Raw genomic sequence first — 12,357 nt, forward strand, 5'->3', positions numbered from 1 at the left:
CCGAGGCGTCGGAGTGTTTTGTGCTGATGTGGCGTTTGGAATTTTTAAATTTCAAAATGTTTGTTTTAATTTGTGTGAAACGTCTAAATCACATCAAAATGAGGATTGGGGGTTTTCGAGTTGTGGGAATGGAATATTCATTTGAAACTCTTGAGGTGGTTGATGTGACTGAGTGTCAAATTAGTAAGTGTCCTATTTCTGAGCGGGCCATGCAGAATGCAGCCGTAGACCAGCTGGAGCGCCTGAACGAGCTTAGGAGAAGCTTAGCGCTACTAGACATGCCCAAAACCCGCAATAATTCTGTCCCGATGACAATGAAGAAAGGGAATGGACATCTTAAGAAAGCGGGGGATGAGATAGTTCAGATAGGGGTAGTTGAGGGTCAGAACAGTCCGGTGGAGATTGAAGATGATGATGATGAGCAGGAGGCTTGTCTGGACCTGACTAATGCTGAGACAGAAGCTTGGCTAAGGCAGATAAAGCTGTGGGAATTTGCAAATCTTCCATGGTCGGAGTGGGAGAAGAATCCGCATGCAAAGGAGCAGTTCGACTACCTCAAATCGACCGGTGGGTTTGTTACACAACAGGTGCAGGTAACACCAGATTATGTAGCAGCAGCATTTCATTTACCTTATACAAAGGATTCTAGTGTCTTAAAAGTGACCAATCAGATGATGAGGGTGGAGTTTGGTTCTCCCGAAGGTACAAAGGGGTATTTCATGGTTAGGAATGCATCTCCATAGAGGCAAGTGTAATGTACCCGGTTTTTATCCAAGGTGTGCCTGTTGGTGAAAAGTCTGTATATGAGTAAGGAGTCTTATGCAGTGCTGCACAGTGCAGAAAAAAGATTGAGTATTGATTGGGGTTTGAGAAATTATAGTTTTATGTAGGGCTTCGGTATAAAAGAAGGCAAGTTTCGGTGGACCGTTTAGCCCCATACATGGCCGGGTTATTTACATATAGGGATTGGCTTCGTTCCGATCCTACTCATACAGATCCGAAGACGGCAATGAAGGAGCCTGTGGACGGTGGAAACCTCAAGAGAAAGTTGCAATTCATGACAGGGTCAAGCATGAAGGCTACTACTGAAGCGGATCTGCTTGCTGCCGGATATACAGAGCAGGAGGTGTTAGAGGCAGTGGCTAAAAAGAAGCCTTCTTTAGTGGTGTTTGAGGGAGATAAAGCAGGGGGTAGCAAGCCTGAATCGGCTATCGTCGGACATAAGTTAAAGATGCCAAAACGAAAGGGCACTGGCGTATTGGCATTACAGCCTTTAGGGAGTCCTGTGTACCATCTACTCCTGTAGTACCAGTACTTCAGATGATCATGTCCACAGGGTTGGATGTAGCCATGAGACCTGAAGAGGTCATCATAAAGTTATACTCAGTACAACATTATATAAGGCAGCAAGCTATGCAGGGAGAGAGACAGAAGGCTGCTATGGAGGCTTTTGAAAAGTAGGTAGCTGATCATGAAGCAGCAGGGTTGGATGACATGCGCAAGGAATTAGAGGATTTGAAGGAGCAGAATGTTCAGCTCAGGAAGCAACATAAGGAGGAGTTGTTGGGTGTGCATAATTCCACAGCATTGTTCAGACAGTGGATAGAGGTGTTTAAGCAAGAATGCAGGTCTGAGTGGACTCAGACAATGGACAGAGTGGCAGCGGTTCAAGCAGAGAATGAGTTTTTACAGTCTCGGATTGCTGCATTATCAGAGTTAGAAGGGGAAATCTTAGAAGAGAATCAGGTTCAAGGAGTAATAATAGCAACTGAAGATGTTGAAGTAATGAAGAAAGCAGTGACAGAGCATGCATTAGAATTGTGGGAAGGTTTGCTGTTGAAAATGGAGGAATGGATTTCAAAGCCTTATCAGGAGGTGAAGGCTATGTTTACTTCTAAAGTAGATGAGGAATATGTCATGCGGATTAAAGAGCTTGAGGCAGAGAATATGAAGCTGTCTAATCAATTGTTACAGCAGACATTGCAGGAGCTCAAGGATGTAGTTCCAGTGGAATCTGGCGTGTTTGCAGTGGATATGCAGATAGGAGGACAAGAGGCATTATCGCCTGTGGTTGCAGTAGGAGGTGATATGGCTAAGGGTCAAAATTTGATGGTTAGTACATCTGAGGAGATAGAAAATCAGTTTGAATTGGTGAAGACGTCAAGACCTTTGGCTGATGATGCAGAGATTTTGGGAAATAAATACAGCAACAAAGGATGAAGAGGATGCAGCATTTCAGGAGGGGGATGGTGGTTTTTCTGCTTGATCGTATGTTCGGTACCTTGGATTTGGTTCCAGGCACTACCGTTTGCTATCAAGTAGGAAGCCGCTATTTAATACGTGCGGTATATGACGTATGCTTGGGGCCGTCTATGATTATTTCAGTTAGGTTTGTATGGCAGGGTGATTCCTGGGATACTTACGCCTGGTAGTCATGAGTTGGTGATGGTTTGTGCCTGTTTAATATTTGTGGGATTAATTTAATTATTAATTGGGCTTATATTTTCAGGTGATGAAGATTACGAGGATTGATGAATAATGTCGAGGAGAATGTTTCTTATGCGCATCATATTTATTTTTACAAGCGTAGCTTGTAACATTAGTAGTTGATTTTTCCATTTTGATACATTGGGAAAAATACATTTATAATGTTGAATTTATTAAAGCCTAAAGGATTTACCCTAGCCCCAATTTTTGGGACACTCTATTTTTGTTGTGGAAGAGTGTCGTGCTCTCTAAAAGCACACTTTGTATATTTTTGGGGGCTATGGCCTATTTTTGGTTGAAAGCTAATAAAAATACTCGTGTGGGGGAAGGCCACGCACAAGGGGGGGGGGGAAGATTGCACCCAGCATGTTTGTCTTGGAGCTAAGTATTATATTTGCTATGCTTTTGTTCAATTTATTTGATTTTGTTGAAACCTGCAAAGCATGTGTTTTCATGGTTGAATTTATGTGTTGAATTTCTCAAGTGTTCCACAAGCTATCCTAGAAAACGATTCCGTTTTCAAAAGTCAGAGAAAGCTTGGGGATAGTTGTGATGGAGTTGATGCATAGATGTGTGTATAAATGCTGGTCTATATATTATGTTAATAAAATGAGTGATTGTACTTTTGTTCCATTGGTTCAGGCCCTTCACACAAAGGGATTAAATGAGGTGTTTTCTGGCCGCGTACATACTAGGGTTCCCTAATAGATATTGTTATGCTGCAAGGCTATTCAAGGATGGATTTAAAGGCAAGACCTCCCAAGTTTGGACCAAAGACCAAGAGATAGTATTTGAAGGAGAAGCAACTAATATACACCTTTGTAGCCTTCATTAAGAACCACTTGGGCAAGACACCTATGGTGAAGGCATGGACTAAAGGAGAGTGTATGGAGGAACAAACTCCAAAAGGATGTACTACTAAGTCTATGCTTTACAGCTTGTATGCAGTTGGCTACCATGTCTCTTGGGAGAAATCTTACTTTGTTTAATAGGATGAGAGATGGGATTAAACATGCAGCTTGTTGAATAGTGAAAAGGTGGGATGAGGCTCATGGGAAAATGAAGTCATACAAATATCTCCTATACATAGCTACTTTTTAAGTTTTTAATATAAATATTTTATGTTCCCAAAAAAAAAGAACTTTTAACAACTTTATGTTTCCATGAGGCTTGCTTTTATTTCTTAAATTTACTTGTGGAATAATAAAGGACTACAGTATGAAATATAATAATTTAGCATTGACATTAAAATTATTGATCATATTGTTTAGCTAGTCATAATAGTCATGCATATATAAAAATGCTTTGCTTTGCTTCACAATTTCAAGGATAGACCTTCTGTTTAGTTCTCTTTAGAGAATTACGAGACAACACTAAATCACTTTTGTTAGCCTAGCCATGGGCAAGGTTAGTGAGCTTTGCAATGGACACCAACAAATCAAGGATTCTTTTAGGAAAAATATATTTGTTGGAAGGGTTGACCAAAATCTTTGCAATGACGTGAGCAAATATGCTTTCATCTTTTTGGTTATTACAAGGCTATATCGTCTTTTTAGTCAGTTAATGAGAAAGTCCTAAATCAATTTTGTAAGAATACACATGGGCAAGGTTAGTGAGCTCTATAATAAACACCAACAAATTCAACAAGGACTCTTTTAGAAAAAAATATTAGTTGGAATAGACTACCAAAATCTTTGCAATGCACATGAGCAAATATTCTTTCAAAAAGTCTTTTAATTCGTTTTGGAAGAAAATTCTTCAATCTTCCACTACCATGCCTTTTTGAATAATTGAATGCAATTTATGTGCGTTCAATTATTCAAAGGCATTGTAGTGGAGGTTGTTATATAATACAACTAAGCTTTGAATTATATACTACAACTAAGCTTTGAATGGTCTAAGCTCTAACCTTCACGTTTGTTTAAAAAAAGTAATAATACATGTTGTATGCCTTTACATGTATGATAGGGAAGTGATCATGTATCCTTGTGTGTTTTAATGCGTGTATGCACAGACATGTGCAAATGAAAATGTAAAAGAAATCATACAATTATGCTTGTGTATACAAAGTCTCGACTTACATTGTTGGCATAATTGGGGGTCATAGACCTAAAAGGAAGTAAGTAGCATACATTATGGACTATGCATATAGGCATAGTCCATGAATTCATGAGTATTGCTCCATCATATAATAGAGCCATATTAGGGATGCTTTCATTCAAAGGGAACCCAAAGATACCTAGCATACATTATGGACAATGCACATATGCATAGTTCATGAATTCATGAGTATGGCTCTATCATATAATAGGGGTTGTTTCATTCAAAGGGATTGGCTAATGTTAACGAAGCATAACATGTAGTGTGCATGCTTGTATATAAGACATAATAGTGGAAGGTCATACCAAAACACTTTTTATTATTGTACTGCCAAACTCAATAAGGTATATCTACATTGTCTTTGAGAAGAAGATAATACATGTTATGCCATTTCACATGTTCAAAGCAAAGAGGTGATTTTATCTCCTTGTTCGTACACATGTGCATGCATACACATGAGCATTCTCTTCATTTACAGATGAAAAGAAAGTAGCATGTATTATACATAGATATAGTCCCAAAATTCTTTATTGTAGCTTAATCATAAATGCAAGCATTTGGATGCTTTAATGGGAAGATAAAGTGGACCATCATCATGCTCATAGCTTAGGTTAGATCATGCTTTACTTAGGGCTTGTTTTTACAAAAGCAAGAAAATTCCCTTGAAATTATTCTCTTTTGTCCACTCATATCGTGCTATTCAATTTAGATACTAGAATGGAAAAAATGCATGAAAAAGGTAGCAAAGGGCAATCTCAAAGTAGTCAAAGTGACTATTTGTGTGTGTAGGTAGAAAATGGTGTTGTAGTCTTTAGAATAATATGCGGTGTCTTCTATGAGCTGATGCAAACCAAGGTGCTTGTTTGAACACTCAATTAGCACTTTGGTGACCATGCTCTTGCAAAAACAGGTCCTTAGACAACACTTTACATTTGAGGAGTTATGGTTGATCTTCCTAGTAGGTGTTTGGTGCATTTGTTGTTGGGACAACTTATTTGCATGAAGTGCCGAGGAAAAAAAACATGGGAATAGTACATAGGGGGGATAACACGTGGGAAAAGTTCATGGGTTAGGCCTTTTGGAAAGGGCAGTGTTGGATTTCCATGACCATTGGATGCCTTATCTACACAAATCTAGGTACCCACAAAGGTATAATTGGATAGCCCAACCCACAAAATTGCTTGGCCAAAAATCACTCTCATATCAATCAAAATAGACTAAGCTTAATGCTAATCTTTTGTTAGCTACACCCAAAACCATTAACTAATATTGGATATTTACACATGGAAAGCCATGAATTAATTCAAAAAGCTACATATGATATGAAATCCTCAGCAACATTATGAATTTGCCTACCCTTTCATGTTTTGAAAAACATTAACCAATGTTGGATATTCACACATGGAAAACCATGAATTAAGTCAAAAAGCTACATACGATATGAAATCCTGAGCTGTTATCACTAAGCTTGCTTACCCTTTCATGTATTGAAAAAATCAAACCCATTGACCAAAACTTAATTATAGTTGTTGATAAACAAAAGAAAGGTGCAAATAGATACTCCAACAACAAGCCTACGGGTGTGTAGTTCAGCTAGTAGAACGGTCGGGTTCCATGATAAGGATCCGGGCTCCATGTCGGTCAGCTAGGATGGCACGAGCTACATGGCGGATGGCACGCTTGTTGAGCTGATGGACTACATCCACCCTCCCAACAAGATACTCCAACAACAAAACTTGAGTGTAGATTGAGGTACACAAAATAAAAAGGATATAAAAATTATATTAATCACTCGCCAACCTGTCTTTTTTCTACCCATAGCTTTGGGGTCTCCTTTCCTCGCCTATTTCTAGGCAGACCCCCTCTTCCCACCTTCCTGCCTTGCAATTGTCTCTGCTTTTTGCTTTCCTCCCTGCCATGTCGCCCCTAGTAGACGACCTCATCAACCTGGACATCACTGACTCAGGCTACATCATCGCAGAATACATCTGGTATGCCCTCTTCCCGTCAAATCTGACCTTTGCTTTTTGCTTTCCATTGCTTTTTGGGCTTCCCAAAAGAAAAATCTGGTTTACAGTAAATGGGTCCTGCTTTTTTCCATCTGGGTTTTGGAGTATTTCTTTGAGTGCTTACAGTAATTGAATTTTTTAATTTTCCCCAAACGTTCTGGTGCAGTCTAAGCTCATTTTACTATTATTTAGGCTCAATAATTATGGACTAAATCCTGGTGATAAACTAATCTCGATTACTTGGGTTTTCTTTATAATTATCATAATCGAGCTCAAATAGTTATGGCTTTTCTGTACAGTTGATTAGATTTGGCCCAGAGACTGAGAATTTACACTTATTACCTCGAATTGTAAATTTTTTTGGGCAGGATTGGTGGATCTGGCCTGGATCTCAGGAGCAAAGCAAGGGTAATGGTGTTATAACAGGCCTTTTGTTATAGTTTGCTGCTTGGTTTTCACCCTTGATTTAGATTAGTGCTAATTTCCTCTCAACAGACTGTGAAGGCCCCCATCAAGAGCCCCAAGGACCTCCCCAAGTGGAACTATGATGGATCAAGTACTGGCCAAGCCCCTGGCCAAGACAGTGAAGTCATCCTATAGTAAGTCCTCATTCTACGGTAAAGTCTTTTTATTGGGGATGCGCTTACAGTAATTTTTTAAAATTCTTACTTTGGCATTTTTGCAAATATCTATATTTACCGAAAATCTAAATGCTATGTCGAGACGTTTGTGTGTACTTACTTGTGTATGTAAGTGTATGTATGTATGTGTATGCATGCATGTATGGTGAGCATGTGTTTGTGTATATCTAGTGTGTGTGCATGTATATATGTACGTACATATGTGAGCATGTTTATCTATGAATGTATGTTTGTCTTAAGCCAATACTCTCAAAAGCCATATGTATATATGTTCTCAAAGTTTTCTTTTCTCATATGTATGTACATCATCTTTACGTGTGTATGCGTGTGTGCGAGATTGTCTATATGTTATTACTATGTGAGTATCTATGTATTTGTTATTGAAATTATGTCAAGAGCCAATACTCTGAGGTATTTGTTATTTAAATTATGTCAAGAACCAATACTCTGATGTATGTACTCCAGCAATTTCCCCCCCCCTTTTTTTTAAATGTAGTAAATTCAAATGTTGTGTCTGCCCACATGCTTCTTTTGAGTGAATCTTTGTGTTTCTTGCAGTCCTCAAGCCATCTATAAGGACCCATTCCGCAGAGGAGAGAACATCCTTGTAAGTTAAATGTTAATCTTCCACTAAAGTCAAAATCTTTGAGGTTATTTAAAGGACCCCTCTTCTGAATAGTAAGAGGGTAATGGTTGCAGGTGATTTGTGATTGCTACACCCCTGCAGGGGAGCCTATTCCAACTAATAAGCGATTTGCAGCTGCAAAGATCTTTGCAGACAAGGAGGTTGAGAAGGAGGTGCCGTGGTAAAGTCCATGTTAATTCATGTATACTCTGCTTGTTTTGCTACTTTTCTGCAAGTTGAGGGATTTCCCCTGCTAGCCAGAAGAGGGCCTTTTCTTATTCGTACAAAATTTGGGCTATATTCTTATCCATTTCTTGCACAGGTTTGGCATTGAGCAAGAGTTCACACTTCTGCAGAAGGATGTTAAATGGCCTCTTGGATGGCCTACTGGAGGATTTCCTGGACCCCAGGTAAGTAATGTCTGTGAAATTTGAATTTAAGAGTTCTCATCTTATGTGTATGTTAATCAATGACCCTAATCTCCTCCTTTCCCCCCCTAAAGGGACCTTATTATTGTGGAGTGGGAGCGGACAAAGCTTGGGGCCGCTCTATCATTGATGCCCATTACAAGGCTTGCATCTATGCAGGCATCCAAGTGTCTGGTATCAACGGGGAGGTGATGCCTGGCCAGGTAATGGAGAATTGCATATGTCGAAAAGTGATGTGCATATATACATAAAATACATGATTTACATACAATGTAGTGATATTCATATGTCGCATGTGTATATACATACCCCATACCTACATACGTGATTCTACACACATACATGGTTTACACATAATTTAGTGATATGCTGCACATGCACATAGTAGTGGTGACTCGCTCAAAGAATCAATGACTATATGGCATCCATGAATATGGCAATGGAGAATTTCATAGGGTAATTAGTGGATAGCATATTTACATGCATTAAACATACACATTCATGCGTGCTCAATGGCAACTGGCAACTTCTTTTTTTGACTTGTTGAAGTGAACATGCCATACCCTTGACAATTTGATGTTTGATATGCAATGTGTACATGCTGCTTAGGGTGATCAGTGATGTGCGATATGCCTAATGTATACATTCATGAATGCCTTACATGTAAATGCTGTGTATGAATGTGCCTGTGGGCATTTATGTATGCAGTTATGCACTTTCCCTCCATATTGGTCGTTTTTCAAAAGCTTAAGATCTCTCTCTCTCTCTCTCTCTCTCTCTCTCTCTCTCTCTCTCCATATATTGCAATGTGTTTTTGGGCTGTGTGTTATGTGTTACCAGTGGGAATTCCAAGTTGGACCTTGCGTGGGCATCTCGTCTGGAGATCAGCTTTGGTGTGCTCGATACATCTTAGAGGTGAGAACACTATGTAGCTTGGTGTAATATTCAAGCACGAAGCATGTATGGAGCCAAAGTTATTCCTCACCTGACTTTTGGAACATGGCATCCAGCGTATCACGGAGCTTGCAGGAGTGGTTCTCTCTTTGGACCCCAAGCCAATTGAGGTAAGTGAATCTTAGAGGAGGGAGCATTTAGATAAGAGGGTTTTAACAACTGAAGCTCTCCCATCTGTGTTTCTTATTCTATTTTTTGTTGTGGCAGGGAGATTGGAACGGTGCTGGCTGCCACACCAACTACAGGTGAGAAGGCATGCTTTTTTTTTTTGTTGAACTAACTGGTTTGATTAACTGAAGGTTTTTTGATCAAATCAAGTATGGATCACAAATCCACTAGAATTCTCACCTTATATGAGTAAATCTAGAAGCTAAACCTAGCATGTGCATGTTGATTTTTCCCATTATAACCATACATAACTATTGGCCATGTTATCATAGTAGATTTGTTTTGATTTCAGTACCCTAACCATGAGGAATGAGGGTGGTTTTGAGGTGATCAAGAAAGCCATAGAGAAGCTGGGATTGAAGCACAAAGAGCATATTGCGGCCTATGGTGAAGGAAATGAGCGACGACTTACGGGTCGGCATGAGACAGCCGATATAAACACTTTCTCATGGGTATATTATCTAATTCAAGGATTGCTCTGGGCTCGATTGCTGTTTAATTATGGCTGCGCGTAAACCAAATTTACCCCAATTTCTTTGAGAAATGTCCTTTATATCACTGCCCCAAAACTCCAAGGGATTTTTCTCTTCCTTTTAAGATCCAACTATGAGGCCTTACCTTTCTTGCAGGGGCATATGGCCTTCATCACATTGGGTATTTTTGAGGTTTTGTTTCACTTAGCACTGCTTTTATGTTTCGTACTTGTATCCCTCACTTCAAAAAAACTGTGCAGGGTGTTGCAAATCGTGGGGCCTCTATCCGAGTTGGTCGAGATACGGAGAAGGAAGGCAAAGGTACTTGAGCTTGATCATCAAATGCAACTTTTAGGTAAACAAGCACACAACATTACAACATCTAAGCTGATTCATTCAATTCAATTTGTGTTTTTTAGGCTATTTTGAGGATAGGAGGCCAGCAAGCAACATGGATCCATATGTCGTGACATCAATGATTGCAAGTACTACCATATTGTACAAGCCATAGGGGTAAGCTATTGTCTTTGCTTTATGACGATTTTAGTCAACTTATCAAAGTTCAAAACCGACTATGTTTATGCCTTGATATAAGCACAATCCTTGAAGGGTTGTTAGATCTGACCTTTGTTTTCTTGTCATATGTTTTCCCATCCAATATCAGGAATTTTTGTCATCAGTAAGACATCATCGCAACACTGGATGACATTGATGCTCTGGAAGACCCTCCTTGTTTGTAAATGTTCCAAGGCATATATTGTTCTGATGATGTTTGATTGTCATTCAACATTGGAACACATTGATCGCTATTATTTTGTCGACGAACTTAATGCTTTTTTAGTAGAGATAGGTTCAAAAAATAAAACTGTGATTGTGGTTCTGCACCTTTTCACCTTGAGAACGTCGATGTGTTACAATCTTCTTATTCTGGATGAAGCTTAATAATTTTAGGGTCTTTACAGACAGATCTTCAGGCAGGGGAGATCTCCCACCTATGATAGATGGGTGGGTGAAATCTCCCCTTTTCTTGGGTGGTGGTGGCTGTGTCTGTAAAGACACTTAAAAAGAGCTTTGATTATTGAAATGTGAACAAGGACCCTATACTAGGTCACTAGCATTAATTGCATTGAGCCAAGTCAAAGTACAAACAATGGCCATGCTAAAGAAGGTGAAAATTAGGTGGAGAGATTTTCAACTGAGCTTTATTGGAGTTTGATGAGGTGGCTTCGTGGTGCACAATATCTTGAGCTTTGTTTCGATGGTGTTTCTTTTACTTGTGAATACTAGTGTACATCAGGTCAATGTGTTAAAAGATTTTTTTTTTTTCCATGAGTAGATCCTTACATAGTAACAACATGGGTGCCCACCTTGAGGCGGCATGGTTTCCCACCCGAAGGTGGTACAATTTGGCACAGTCCAATTCCTTTCATGTGTTACATATGGTTAAATCATGGTCCATTTTTGCACTACACTCAAACGACAGTCTAAGCTGAAATTTGTCACTCTGTTATCCTTGGGAGACTGCTGAAAACATGTGGTCCATTTGTGCACGAATTGTGTTGTCATGAAAGTATTGCTGATACAATGAAATATAGGCATTTTCTGCTGGTAGTGGTTGCAGATTGAGATGGATGTTTCTTCCTCAATGGGAACATTATACTCTTAAGGATCTTCTTCAGCCTGCACTTGCTAGAAGCTATGTGCTTAACTATTGCCGTTTGATCTGCTACTTGAGGGAATTACGACACTGAGCGACTATAACCATAGTGTGCACTTATTGATTTTTGTCAGTGTTCTTGATTGTTGTCAATTTTGTGCATATGCAAAAGTGTAGGTACTTCACACACACATATATATACATACATACAAATATATATGAATTTAGAAAATTTGAAAATAAAGGGCATTTATTAGTGTGCCCACTCTCTTCTTGCCGGTTGAGTTTACAAAAGTACACATCGAACTACGAAGTATGTTTTTAAATTGTGCATTTTAAATTGTTGTGTAGAATCCATCAAGATTTCACCACAAATCTTAGAGAATGAGCATGCTCTAAGTTCCTATAGTGTACACATAACTTGAAGACAAAGCCTTACAAACAACCATTCTGAAATACCATGTCAAAAACATAATCTGTGTCATGCTTTAGATCACATAACTTCAAGTGGAAGTCTTTAATTTTTGTAAAGTTATGTTTCTTTGCGAAATGCATTTGTCCATGAACTCTCGTAGTTGTTTACATGTACCTAATCCATTGATGTATTCATGGTGTCTCTATCCCACTTCAATTTTTATAAAGTTATGTTTCTTTGGCGAAATGCATTTGTCCATGAACTCTCGTAGTTGTTTACGTGTACCTAATCCATTTATGTATTCATGGTGTCTCTATCCCACAGTGTTGGACATTGGTTTGTTGTTAAGTGAGTTTTCATGCATCGATGCATGCTTTAAACATGTTGAACAACTGCAACA

General features: G+C 39.0%; 1 protein-coding gene across 1 annotated transcript; it reads left to right on the forward strand.

The window, feature by feature from the left end:
• The first annotated feature begins 6,336 nt into the window (after positions 1-6,336).
• Positions 6,337-10,750, forward strand: LOC147616382 (glutamine synthetase cytosolic isozyme 1-like). The gene is made up of 14 exons (XM_086777449.1): positions 6,337-6,578; positions 6,965-7,004; positions 7,092-7,195; positions 7,796-7,844; positions 7,937-8,043; positions 8,185-8,272; positions 8,365-8,493; positions 9,131-9,205; positions 9,301-9,354; positions 9,452-9,489; positions 9,705-9,864; positions 10,146-10,206; positions 10,305-10,398; positions 10,550-10,750. The coding sequence occupies exons 1-13, from the start codon at positions 6,505-6,507 to the stop codon at positions 10,394-10,396; spliced, it is 1,071 nt and encodes a 356-aa protein (XP_086633575.1). The 5' UTR covers positions 6,337-6,504; the 3' UTR covers positions 10,397-10,398; positions 10,550-10,750.
• Positions 10,751-12,357: the final 1,607 nt, after the last annotated feature.

This window comes from Cibotium barometz, chromosome 38 (assembly GCF_041138505.1).
Source record: "Cibotium barometz isolate CiBa-2024 chromosome 38, ASM4113850v1, whole genome shotgun sequence".
Taxonomy (NCBI): Eukaryota; Viridiplantae; Streptophyta; class Polypodiopsida; order Cyatheales; family Cibotiaceae; genus Cibotium; species Cibotium barometz.